Source organism: Crassostrea angulata, chromosome 10, assembly GCF_025612915.1.
Source record: "Crassostrea angulata isolate pt1a10 chromosome 10, ASM2561291v2, whole genome shotgun sequence".
NCBI lineage: Eukaryota > Metazoa > Mollusca > Bivalvia > Ostreida > Ostreidae > Magallana > Magallana angulata.
The window spans coordinates 1,848,946-1,862,500 of record NC_069120.1 but is presented as its reverse complement, the minus strand read 5'-3'; the positions used below and the strand labels follow the sequence as shown (position 1 = coordinate 1,862,500).

At 38.2% G+C, this 13,555-nt stretch overlaps 2 protein-coding genes across 3 annotated transcripts in view; both read right to left on the bottom strand.

The window, feature by feature from the left end:
* LOC128167265 (U4/U6 small nuclear ribonucleoprotein Prp31-like) overlaps nucleotides 1–2,731 on the bottom strand; it is an 18,237-nt gene extending 15,506 nt beyond the window's left edge. Inside the window, exons 1-2 of the mRNA XM_052832872.1 lie at nucleotides 2,575–2,731; nucleotides 1,215–1,475 (exon numbers count right to left, since the gene is read on the bottom strand). Coding sequence (XP_052688832.1) covers nucleotides 1,215–1,443 — 229 coding nt within the window. The 5' untranslated portion in view covers nucleotides 1,444–1,475; nucleotides 2,575–2,731. The remainder of the gene's footprint in view (nucleotides 1–1,214; nucleotides 1,476–2,574) is intronic.
* A 3,493-nt stretch (nucleotides 2,732–6,224) lies between these two features.
* On the bottom strand, nucleotides 6,225–13,242 carry LOC128164401 (choline transporter-like protein 1). Of its 2 annotated transcripts, XM_052828196.1 has the most exons (19): nucleotides 13,068–13,242; nucleotides 12,597–12,724; nucleotides 11,706–11,950; nucleotides 11,157–11,402; nucleotides 10,952–11,060; nucleotides 10,488–10,551; nucleotides 9,458–9,566; nucleotides 9,157–9,292; nucleotides 8,981–9,052; nucleotides 8,768–8,834; nucleotides 8,594–8,655; nucleotides 8,378–8,484; nucleotides 8,091–8,144; nucleotides 7,839–7,925; nucleotides 7,619–7,734; nucleotides 7,327–7,493; nucleotides 7,154–7,246; nucleotides 6,912–7,004; nucleotides 6,226–6,828 (listed from the first exon to the last, which is right to left on the bottom strand). In XM_052828196.1, exons 2-19 carry the CDS (start codon nucleotides 12,636–12,638, stop codon nucleotides 6,754–6,756), a joined length of 1,944 nt encoding a protein of 647 aa, XP_052684156.1. In that variant the 5' UTR covers nucleotides 12,639–12,724; nucleotides 13,068–13,242; the 3' UTR covers nucleotides 6,226–6,753. The 2 variants fall into 2 exon arrangements, with proteins under 2 accessions (XP_052684158.1, XP_052684156.1); XM_052828198.1 differs by lacking the exon at nucleotides 13,068–13,242 and having other exon boundaries at nucleotides 6,225–6,828; nucleotides 12,597–12,847.
* Between the last annotated feature and the right edge of the window lie 313 nt (nucleotides 13,243–13,555).

The following is a 13,555-nucleotide window of genomic DNA, read 5'->3' as shown; positions in this document are numbered from 1 at the left end:
ACGGGTGATCAGAAAAGCTCACTTGAACCTTCGGTTCAGGTGAGCTAAAAATTAAATACTCCACAAAAGGAATTTTCAACATTTTGATTATGGTCCAACTAGTCACACCTTGAATTTTGCATTGAAGTCTATGGGCAACGTATGCTTTATTAAGATATTGTAAAAAGTAACTTAAAATTCATAAAACTCTCTTGGTTAATACATGCATTAACTTTCTCTTTACTAAAATATGAAATAAAATGAATTATTTACCGCAGATATTTTGACGAAATTAAAATTTTCTTTTCTTCATCAAGAAGAGATAACTCTTTAAATTTGAGACGCAAAATGACAGGCTACTGAAAGGTTGTCAGTCATGTGAATTTGGTTCATTTTACTTTCATTGTTTTCTAGCAATACATATTATACTAGTTTAAAATGATTCAAAATTGTTCAATATCCCATCATTATACATTGAATACCTTAATTCCAAGGAACATAGATAACTTTAAATAAAAGTTTGAATATTTATTAGTTGGCGAATCACTCCCAGATCATCGAGCGCTGGGCCACAGTTTGATTTTCCTAAGCCTTTAATTTCATAAACAAGTCGGCAATTGCTGATATTCACTTGTAACAATGTGGGCATTGCTTCAATTTACTTATAAAAAGGTTTGGAGCATGGCCTTGTTTGTCTGACCACTGCTTATTAAGCAATAGATGGTAGATGTTTAAAGTAATCCGTATACGATCAGCCCTTCGTCAGTAGATTTATCAAAACTGCCTGAGAGACTAGTCGACCCTCTGTTGAGTTTTTATCCTCATTAGGTGTCTGCCAGCCGATATGTAAGAAAAACCCAAATGCCTAAATGTCGAACAACTGACAACATACATAAACTGTCTGCTGATGATCGGGGATTGCTTGGCAGACTATTCAATGACTGCTTCAACAGAAGAGATTGGCCACCAATGCAGAAAAGATTAGAACATGGCCCAACAGACACAAATTTGGTCAGCCAAAAAAAAGAGTTCAAAATCCGCCAATAATTTGGCTGATGAACTGCACTCTATTGCCCAAAAAATCCCATTTTTGCCTCAAAACTGTCAGCCATTAGTTGTTTTTTGAGATGTGACTGAAATTTAAGACTATAGCTATTGTTTCCTATGTAATGTCCATCATACAGGGACTTGCAAAGTCAACAGATTAGGTTATTAAACAATTATTTATAGCTAACCTTTGTCCCGCCGCGGTTGACTGGCATATCTCTTTACTTCTGTCATAATGCGCGCCAGGTCTGGTCCATCCCGAAGTTTTGCAATGTGTTTTACGGATTCTTTGTTGGAGTAATCCACCTCTGGAACTACTTCATCCACCTCAGCGATGTCATCCATCGCTTCCTCCTCCACATTCTGCTCCAAATCATCGTCCTCAAAGTCCGCCAACAACTCGTCCGCCAGAGACATGGTCAATCTTTCTCAGTTTTTATTATTGGTAACTAAATAAACAGATCAAATAAATATCTTTATTGAGATAGCTCAATGTTGAATGTCAAATGACTAAAAGAACCTAAGTGATAGCGCTCTAAACTTCTGGTATCAGATATTGTGTTGCAACTTTCCTTGTGAACTTGTTGTCTTCTCTTAAAGTGTATATTCCTTAGTAACTCATGTATTCGTTTAAAAGACCAAGTAACTCAGAGTTTCCCAGTTAAATTGAGTGTTAAACACCGAAACTGAAGGACCTCATTAACAAAGTGAGAAAAGATTCAAAGTACAATGTGTTTTGTTGCAAACTTATTCTAAAAATATTTATCAATGATTTGCCTTATAATATCCAAAATACTGATAATGATGTTGATTTAAACGACAATTCTATTTAATGCTTAATGTATGCAGATGATGTTGTTTTGTTATCAAAGTCTTAAATGGGTCTTCAACAAGAATTTGATTGTCTTAGCAAATTCTGTAAGGACTGGTGCCTCACAGTCAATGTGTCAAAAACAGACTCTAATTTTAATCAATAAAGCAGGTTGCCACATATCACGGGAATTTTTGCTAGATACAGAGCCAATAGAATGTGTTACTCCTATAATTACTAAGACATTTATTTCAGAGCATCTTGACGTTTCTCTTTGGCCACGAAGAAAAATATCAAAAAGCTCAAAGCGCTAAAAGCTTATTACAAACTTCAGAAGGATTTTTTGTGTTTAAACCTTGGTGTGAAAAACATCTAACGGCACTCACATTTTTGATTATCATTATCATACCATTAAACATATACTACTATATGATGGTGAAATATGGGGTTCATTTAAAACCGGTCATACTAAAACACGCCTGCCGACGCCTGCCGGGGAAAACACGCCTGCCGAGAGAAAACCACACGCCTGCCGTTTACCTGATGGATTATTTTAATCTTTAAAACTCAGTCATTCAGCGCTCATTCAGAACATTTTCGAAACAATTCCACTGATACAGATGAAATATATTCTAAGACTTGTGTAAAAAACTTCATAGTATATGTATTAAATTTTACAGATATATTCTCGGAGTTCATAAGAAAAATGCAAAATTTGCAATTCAAACGTAACTTACAGAACGTATCCGTAGAGAAATACGAAATATCTTCGTTTTCACTTTGACAAGGGCGCTGCCATCTTGAATTTTTGTTAGTTCAATCCTAATTTATTCGGAAATTCAACTCTTCGCACACCGTCGGCATTCTCAGTATTTCAGTCTGAAAGGACCAGTGTACTTACGTCCTAAATAAATATAATAAGGCATAGTGAATATAAACGATTTGTTAAATATTTCTATCACGTATCGATTTTGCAAGCATCTAGATTTTCCTCAGAGAACTCTATACATATATCATGCCAGGGACATGTATACTACTTATATAGTATATATATACGTCCCTGATCATGTATATACCGGTCTATTTAAGTTGTCTTCAGAACTGGAAATCTCTAGGTGAATTTCAGCTCATACTAGGCTTCCTCGAAAGAATAACATTATTATTTGATTTTTTTTAAATCCATACTACATATGTAGCTTCTTAATTATAAATACGTTAATTTCACTAATAATACCATCGGTCCATTTTCTTAATAAAAAGGATTTGTAAGCACCACCACCCCACCCCCGATTTGTTGACCTCCCTCTGACTCCAAAATGGATGGGTTTCTTTTTGTTTTGCGTGTGTGGTTTTTTTTTTTACTTAATTTAAAGTTGTTTGTGTAAGAGGATGAAATTTACGATACTAATTAAGTTACGCATTACGGATTTTCATTAAAAGTTACGCATTACTCATAGTTCATTATCGACATCATCACCTTCATCATTCTATTCTATCTACATGCACGCGCACGTAGCATCGTTTTTGTGTGTGTGTGTGGGGGGGGGGGGGGGCAGACCAACGAGTAGTAGCTGACCACCACTGCTGACTCATCCACCGGAGGGTGTCATGGTCGATCAGGGTTGAATTTTACATCCGAAGAAAGTTGGAAACCATCTGGAACCAGGCAAAGCTATAAAGGGGCGAACTAATGTCAGGCATATATATAATGGAATGCGAGGACTGCATTAGCAGAATATCATCATCTGTAAACTTCTTCGTTCATATGGGCAACCATTAACGGCCAGGACAGACGGGGTAACGACCAGAGAAGACTGGTGACACTGGCAAGACAGTTGGCTGCCAGGAAGAGACTGGTGACAGATGCACAGAAACAGTTACGGAACGCAATAGAGAACAACGCCCCTAGAGCCTCCTGTGAGAGGAGAAGGATAAGAAGCTCAACAAGATAGACAATTGAAAGCAAACCGGAACAAGTCAATGACTATGAAAAGGATAGGTCAAATAACATTGGATGGAAAGATAACAGAAACACGATGCCATTGTGGCAAGATCTGCAAGAATGCCAGAGGTCTGAAGATACATCAATCCCGTTTTGGAACAAATGGGTGAACAGTGATCGCTGCTGAGACACAGGAAGAGCCAATTCTGGACACACATCGCAGTAATAGGAACCTTAGCCATCACTCGACAGGGTCTCGGATTTGGTTGACAACGGCAGACCGAAGGAGCTCCGTACCTCAAGAGACACGAGAGAGGGTGGCGTGACCTAAAATGGAGGATGACAAATCATGTAATACCTTTGAATAGAACATAAGCATAATCCTGGAAAGAAGTTTACAGGAGGTAGAGCAGAAAGAAAGGTAGATACACTTTTTAACCTTATTTACAACACTGGTAAAGATCTGGCATAAAAGAAGAGAAGCAAGGCTCAACAACAGCGGCAACAATAGAAAAGAGGTCTGGATAGGAGAATGCCATACACAAATATCGGCTCAACTTAACTTGCCCATATCATCGGTTATTGAATTAAGAGTTCAAGGAGGTCAAATGCAGAATTTAATGGCGATGACGCTAGGAGCTTCGTGAGATCATTAAGTCTGAGACGCAGGTGTCCAGACAAGGTCAGTCCACAAGGTCAGTCCACAAGGGGGTCTGCCATGACAGCTATAGACATACTGGAAACCCGCAAGTCATGCAATGGCAGAGAAGGGATTGGAGTGACACACTTCCAGCAGTGGGCAAAGGCAAAAGACGGAGAGGAGGGGCGTGATGCAAGGAGAGGTGTGAAGAGAGGTTGAAGACGGCAGAATATCAAAGGCTGCAGAATTCGGCGAGCAAGGAGCCTGGATGGAAGCTTTCACAACGCAACATTTCACGTTTGAAGCTATAAAAGAAGGATTAATACGAGATTGTGTTTCTATTAGGTCGGTGCACGATACACTACCATCACCAGCGAATCTACATCAATGGCGATAAATCGAAGATCCTGCATACAAACTGTGTAGGAAAAGGGCATCATTGCTTTTATTTTATCCGGGGAGATTGGTTGCACTGACCAAGGACGGTACAAGTGGAGACACGGCAAAGTCTTGAAAGGGAGAGAAGGAAAGCAAAAGAAAAAGGAACAGCAGTTAGAAGACTGGTGGCATCAACTTTATCAAAGAGGATATGACACCTGAAAATAAGAAGTGCTTACTATCAGTGTTTGACGCAGGAAGTGACTGGGAACTATGGGCAGACTTAGACAGGAAGCTTGCCTTTCCAAACAAGACTAATGTCTTGATTAATAAAGCAAATCGGCGTCTGTCTGATTAACAAAACTATAATGCAATTTTCATATGGAGACTTCTTTATTTACAGAACATATAAACAATATCATGGCACTTACTTTGATAAAAACATAACACAAAGTAAATGTTTCTTTTAGATCACATTGCACTTTACTTTGCCCAATCATTTAGTTATATACACCGTAACAAATAAACACAGACTCAGAGTAATATACACCGTAACAATTAAACACAGACTTGGAGTAATATACACCGTAACAAATAAACACAGACTCAGATTAACATACACCGTAACAAATAAACACAGACTTGGAGTAATATACACCGTAACAAATAAACACAGACTCAGATTAACATACACCGTAACAAATAAACACAGACTTGGAGTAATATACACCGTAACAAATAAACACAGACTCAGATTAACATACACCGTAACAAATAAACACAGACTTGGAGTAATATACACCGTAACAAATAAACACAGACTTGGAGTAATATACACCGTAACAAATAAACACAGACTCGGAGTAATATACACCGTAACAAATAAACACAGACTCGGAGTAATATACACCGTAACAAATAAACACAGACTCAGATTAACATACACTGTAACAAATAAACACAGACTCGGAGTAATATACACCGTAACAAATAAACACAGACTCGGAGTAATATACACCGTAACAAATAAACACAGACTCAGATTAACATACACCGTAACAAATAAACACAGACTTGGAGTAATATACACCGTAACAAATAAACACAGACTCAGATTAACATACACCGTAACAAATAAACACAGACTTGGAGTAATATACACCGTAACAAATAAACACAGACTCAGATTAACATACACCGTAACAAATAAACACAGACTTGGAGTAATATACACCGTAACAAATAAACACAGACTCAGATTAACATACACCGTAACAAATAAACACAGACTTGGAGTAATATACACCGTAACAAATAAACACAGACTCGGAGTAATATACACCGTAACAAATAAACACAGACTCGGAGTAAGTATACACCGTAACAAATAAACACAGACTTGGAGTAATATACACCGTAACAAATAAACACAGACTCAGATTAACATACACTGTAACAAATAAACACAGACTCAGATTAACATACACCGTAACAAATAAACACAGACTTGGAGTAATATACACCGTAACAAATAAACACAGACTCAGATTAACATACACCGTAACAAATAAACACAGACTTGGAGTAATATACACCGTAACAAATAAACACAGACTCAGATTAAGATACACCGTAACAAATAAACACAGACTCAGATTAACATACACCGTAACAATTAAACACAGACTCAGATTAAAACTACACAAATATATAACAAAGAGTAGAGTCTGGTTGATTTCTGTTGTATACACTTCATAAGAAAATGGTAGATTGAGAATAAGAGAGTTATCCAAGACGCATCAGATTTTCATTCTTCTTTAAAGTTCTATTTCCATCTCCTCGGTTTCGACAGCAGTTGTCACAAACCACTAACCGAACACTCAAATGCACAGCATGGTTGCTGGTGAAGCAACCACATAAGACGGTGGTTGTTTATCTAGAAAGTGACGTCATTAATCACGTGGCTTCAGTTTTTAAGTGAATACGTTTGACCTCTATATTTTTTGCACTGTGAGCTCCAGTGACAAATTTCTACAATTATAAAAGAAAAGTATGAAAATATATATCCTATGGTAACAAATGAAACGTGGTCCAAAAAAGAAAATGTGTCTCACCAGCAACCCTGTGCTCATGTAATAGGGCTTCTCCACTCCGTCATTTCTTTCGCAGTCCTCGCAGAAACAGATGAAGATGGTGTCGATGCAAAGCTGGAAAGAAAACGAATAATGTATAGGTTTCTTGTTGCAAACTTTGAAAGATTATGCTATAAAATGAGGATGTATAGTTCTGAGAATGTACATGTATTGTTTTGATGTTGTGCATTGAGTGTGTATTGTTATGAGAGTGTACCGTTTACCTCGTACACTCCAATCAGACAGCTGGCGATGATGAAAGCTATTATACAGGACAATGTGATCGGTAACCATGGGTATATGACGTCCGATCTCGTCTGAAAATGACGCATGCATGATTACCATTCAGGGATTCATTGGATTTTTACATATCAAGATTGATTTTAAATCCACTTACTGCCAATATTTCTATGCCAACCACTGCTACCACGGCGACGGTGCCGACCTTGCCGAGGAATAACGTAAAGTCGCCTATCGAGTTGATGGCGGCCAGGCGGAGAGAGTTAGAAACGATGATCTTGAGCGCCCGCTGGGCGGAGCTGCAGAAGCCCTCTCCAATAATGGCTGTCAAAACAAATTATAAGCACGTGAACCTAATTGTGAACTTTCAATGAAATAGTTTATTAATAGTAATTAAAAGATTTATCTTGTCAAACATTAGCACTGTAGAGGATGACACGGTGAAGTACCTATCTCGATGTAGGCGTTGCTATTGATGAATCTTATGGCGTTCTCGAAGCACCAGAAACAACAACGGAGGCACTTCATCAGGAAATCTCCTACGGAACCTGTGCTGTTCTTTACTCTAAACAAGACAGAATTTATAAGTTGCAATGATTCTTAGAATTAAACAAAGAAGCAATATTTCCCTATAGCACGACCGTCAAATTTCTTTATTTTACAATCAACCTTTTATGGATGAAACCAAGAATCCAGTTGACAACGACCAGAAGGGTGATGATAAAAGATCCAAAGGCGGCGGATCCAAGGTGGTACCTAAAACCAAAACAGAATGCATTGATCAAACATCACTGAATCGTGTAAAGATTGATAAATCCTGAAACAGTACGTTAAACATACCTTGAAATATCTAGTATTAACAAGGAATGAAATAAGTACCAGTACAATGAACTGTGATCAATAGATGCAAGAAATACTAACCTGACCAGTCGTCGGATGGACAACAGGATGGGAAAAACTGGCATTCCGGAATCTCTGTAACGATATTGAAAGATATTGAAGGCATTGAATTAAATAATATAACCGGTATATGTCACACGCTATGTACTGTGCACTATAATCTATTATGTAGTAAAGAAAGACGTCTTCAATTTTAGCTTTTAATTTTGAGAATTTCCCTTTTTCCTTACAAAGAGCTCTTCTTCTAAAAGAGATAAATAAAGTCTAAAAATTGCCACGACAATCCAGCCCATTTAAGTAAACATCACCTCTGGAAATACCAGATAGCTACAGCCCCCGCCATGACGATCCTCTCACAGGCCAAGATAAACTGGAGGATCCAGACACTGGCTATCAGGTGGTACCAACGAAAGATCTGGAGAAAACATTGATATTGTTGGTGGATATAATATACAATATGGTTAAACATCTTACATCATCAATACATCATCATAAATAAAAAAGATAGTGATGAAAAAACCCACCTTCAAGGGTTGATCCTTTTCAAAAGATACAAAGCCCGTTGTGTTTGATATGTTTATCTGGCCTAAAATCGAACAATTTAAGTAAAAACATAAACATAGGTACATGTAGTTCATATTTACAAATCAGGTACAATGTTCATTATATCAAGATTAACAGAAAGTTGAAAACTTCACCAGCAGATTCCACCGCTAAGAAGATATAGGAGAGCAAAGCTAAAAATCCCAGAAAGCAGATGATTGTCTGAAAGTAAGTAGAAAGAAAATCTGATAAAAAGAACTTGCACTTTGTTTGACTTCTATTGTTAAGTATGCAAAAATGTCTCGGTAGGTTGAGAGAGTTAAACACTTCATTGTGTGTACTCGGTTTATCATCTCCGACACCCTTACCCACAACGGCAGCAGCAGCAAAAACGGGACACTGGAAACCACGTGACCCGCTTCTTTAAATAACTGGACGACCTGTAGTGAATAAAATATAGCATCATTACATGTTAATTAAGTGTTAAAGGGGTTAAGTAGCATACCTCTAAAATTTAATGCATGTGATTTGACCGATGTCCTACCAAACCGATTCTTTTCCGCATTACCAGCAAAACCAGAATCACGATCACCATGACAACAGTAGCGACGATGGAGCCAATCAGCCAATTCCTCTCTTCCTCCTGACTGGAGTTTCCCTTCAGTTCGTAGTAATGATACCTGGAGTACGAGTAAAGACAAGAGGATTTTCTTTCGCAACCCAAGTGTCAAGAGAAGTTTTCGGCTGGTTAAGATGGACTTAAACGTACAAAATGTTCGTAATTTTATATTTATGTAATGTAAGTGTTGCCTCAAAAGTCAAAGTCAAAACCTATCGTAACCTACCAGCAAAGAGCCGTGCCCACGACACTGCCCATCCCCAGTAACAGGACCATCAACCAGATCACGATCCCGGCGATAAATCGTAACAGAATCACGATAGACATCGATACACCTACAATTTGTCGTAACAAAATCACCAAAGAATCATGATAAGCGATACACGTACAGTATATCGTAATAGAACCGCGATATAGTCAGCGATACACCTATAATATATAGTGTCACTGAATCACGATAGACACACCTACAAGATATCACCACATAATAACGATAGACAGAAACACACCCACAATAGCGCGAAACAAAATGATGATAGAATCATGATAAATAATACAATTACATATATGAATACAATATATCATGTAAAATATATCGTAATAGAACCACTAAATAGATAGCGACACGTCTACAACATAGCGTAAAAGAATCACTATAGACAGTTATACATCTACAAAATATCGTAATATAATCCCTAAAGATAGCGATTCACCTGCAATGAATCGTAACAACATATTGTAATAGAATCACGACTGGTACTGTCACACCTACAATCTATCGTAACAGAATCACGATAGACAGCGATACAACTACAAAATATCGTTATCAGAATCACGATAGACAGCGATATACACCTATACAAAATATCGTTAACAGAATCACGATAAACAGCTATATACACCTATACAAAATATCGTTACCAGAATCACGATAGACAGCTATATACACCTATACAAAATATCGTTACCAGAATCACGATAGACAGCGATATAACTACAAAATATCGTTACCAGAATCACGATAGACAGCGATACAACTACAAAATATCGTTACATGGTTACTATAGTATATTAACAATGTTTCGATAAACCAAGCGACACTTTGCAAATAATCGCGACACTGCTGCGCAACCTGGTAAACAGTTATATATATACAGGAACACAGGTACAAAGCTAAACGGTTATACAGTTACCCAGATACATAATTGACAGGTTCACAGGTGAATTAATCACGTACAGGTATCTGTGTCACTCACCGAGTGCTGTAGCCGACAGGTAACAGATCTCCTGCCAGGTTTTCTGGAGGTCGGACACACATTTCTGTGAATGAAAGAATCATCTCGTGAAAATGTTCACATACATAGTACATATATATTTTTCCTTGTTCATTCTGGAAAACAGGGCGTAAAAACGCAGGCGTGGGGGGGGGGGGGGGGGGCTTGTACCTCCATATTCATAAGTTGACTCTATCCTCATATTTATACCAAAAAATAAGTTTTGAAAAGCAGTGCCCCCTCCCTTCTTTTCGAAGGTAACATATAATTTGTCAGTGAAATTTGATAAAAATAAAAAACGAAAAATGTTCAAAATGTTTCAAACACCCTCTTCTATTGTATAAATCTTCGCTCATTCAACCAAAAAAAAAAAATATAGGTTTGCATCTAAAGAAATGTTTCTGTCATATATTCTCCAAAAATTAAAAAAATGTAAGTTTCATTACCTCTGTGAAATTGGGGTCTATTTTGTTAAGGATGTCATTAATGGCCCCAGTCAGAATTTCAAAGGGTTGATTGAAAGACTTGGGTATACACCGGAACAGAAATGACTCTCTGTAATGGAAAGGTGCAGTATGAAATTAAACTTAGTCAAGCTTTATATTCATATATGAAAAATGTATAAATCTGATAGACTGTACAACGTCTTACTGGGCTTCTATCGGTAGGTTAGGACATTTGTCAAGGCCATTGGAATTCCCGTCAAAAAATGAGTCTCGCGGGATGTCATACCAACATAGGCTCGTCCCCGTGTCATTGAAGAATGTTTGTAGATCCGCCACATTTGTCTGGGATTTGGTGGGACAGCTCTTCACGCAAACAGCTACCGTATCAACGGAAACGTGAGAGCCAGGGATGTAGTTGACAAATATTGACTTGTCGTAGAAAAACAGATTTCTGTAAGCAAAAAGTCATTTAAAGTGTTGCAAATAAAGGATCCTGTAGAAAATTAACATTTAAAGTATATTTAAATTGATTCATTCAATAAATTACCGTATGCAAAATTCATATTCGGCTACTGGATCATTTACATTTTCAATGTGTAAGCAAAATCTCCGTCAACACCTGACATAAAACACTTTAATTAATATTTCCTACTTTAATTTTTTCCCCTTTAGAATCAGCTGATATATATACTCTGTGCTGTATTTTATATAGTTATATATACAGCATATGTCTGGCCTCTAGCACGTGTCTTACCGCCTGTCCGAGCAGTCCTCCCCCGACCTTGACACGCCCTCTATCCGCCCGTTTCGCTGACCACAGACGTTGCCCCAACTGTCCACGCCGTAGATAAGTCTATCCGGGTTCCCCAGGTAAAAGGCCAGGTAAGTCCCGTACCCCGTCCCTCCCAGCATACACACAAACACCAGCAGGCACACAACGTCACGGCACGACCTCTTCTGGAGGGGCCCACAGAATTCCGGGGCCGCACCCCCGGAACCCTGAAAACAATACTTGTTGGGCATCAAGGAACAAAGTGATGAACAACAGATAGGGTGAGACTGATACAGATGGGGGATTTCTCTACACGTGAGACCTCACGTGTACGGGGAATTATTAATCTATCTCATGAGGTCGCAATCCGATTTGGACCTAAAACCATATAGTGCCGCTTACGGTAAAAAAAAGCGTGTAAACACAATGCGGTTCCAAAACACATAAATATAAGTACATATTTCCTAGAACGTGGATCCATAGGACGAGGCTTACTAGACCTTCCCCGGATAAAGAACCTGTGTACGCTTTGTAAACTTTCATTCACTGACTGTTGTTAATTGCGATCTTTTACCTGACGAACTTTGTTGAAACAAAGACATCGATGACTAAAACAAAAGTCCCGTGTGATGTCACAATGCTGACTGAATTCAATGACAAATCGCGTAATATCAGGAAATGAAGAATTTTTCACAAAATAAACTTTTTTACGCTTTATTTCACATCCTAGGTGAGATAAAACTAGTTCAGAATTCTGTTGACAACAGAAAAAGTGATGGATCATCATTGGAAAAAAAAAACAGCTGAATGAGCCTGCAGTCATGTCTCTTCAATAACAACAAGCATCTCCTTCACTGGAGGGGAGGGTCTTACCTTATAGGGTGCCACCCGGTGGCTCTCCCCGAAACATCCCATCACAGATGTGGGGTCATCGGGGGCCGCTGTCTAGAGAATTAAACCCTGGAGCAGCGGGGCCGGGAATCGGTGCATCTCCAATAAACCTGAAACAAAACATGAAACCTCGACACTTCAGTTTTGTCGGTCATTGTCGGGGACAGGGGGAGTACACGACCCTGGGTCAGACTCTGATTTATTTCAGTAAATTCTTCACCAAATTCAGAAGAAATTCCGGGAAACCCCTCTTGTCGTGTCCCAGGTAAACAGCGTTAATTGTAGTAATGAGTGTTATGTTCGAGGACCACAGCATGTCATTTTACCGTATTTTAATCACTTTTCTGACGTTCACGGTTTGTGTCAATTTAGACGGGATTCCGTTTATCTATTTCTGTTTATGACAAGCCATCAGCACGAGAGGTATTCCGGTCAGGTTTTAAGTTTACTTACCTTTATAATTAAGAATGAATCTCCTCGCCATGTCGCATTACGTCATAGAATTCGCATAGGTGAGCTTCAGTTGTCATGGCAGAATCGACCCGCAGGTTACTCTCGTTTATCGATTCCGCCGGACTGATGCCTGTCATTTGCAATGTAGATTCGGTCATATATCAACATATCCTTTCTTTATATTAGTTTCACTCTGGTTCTTTGCTTTCTCTGTGTCTACTACTACAAATTGAAGGGTCGATGCACGTTATCATTTGTAATGTACCGATATTGATTTTAATTTTTTTTTTTTCGTTTGGTTATATACGCGATGAATATTATTTGCAACTCGTTAATGTTATTGGTTCAGGTAAAATCCGAAAGTGACAAGTTGATGCTAAATGTAGCGGTTTTGATTTTATATTTATATATATAAGTATATGAGTATGTTCCAAAACCAGAGGGGTCACCGTAAACAACCCCTAACGCGGGGGAGTCGACAAAAAGTA

What these genes read in the sequence shown, in the direction of transcription:
- LOC128164401 (XM_052828196.1), bottom strand. Translation starts at nt 12,638, where the DNA reads ATGGGATGTTTCGGGGAGAGCCACCGGGTGGCACCCTATAAG. An exon ending in GTGGGCACGGCTCTTTGCTG is followed by an intron (nt 9,293 to 9,457) that starts GTAGGTTACGAT and finishes CTCGTACTCCAG; the next exon opens with GTATCATTACTACGAACTGA. An exon ending in TGCGGAAAAGAATCGGTTTG is followed by an intron (nt 9,053 to 9,156) that starts GTAGGACATCGG and finishes TATTCACTACAG; the next exon opens with GTCGTCCAGTTATTTAAAGA.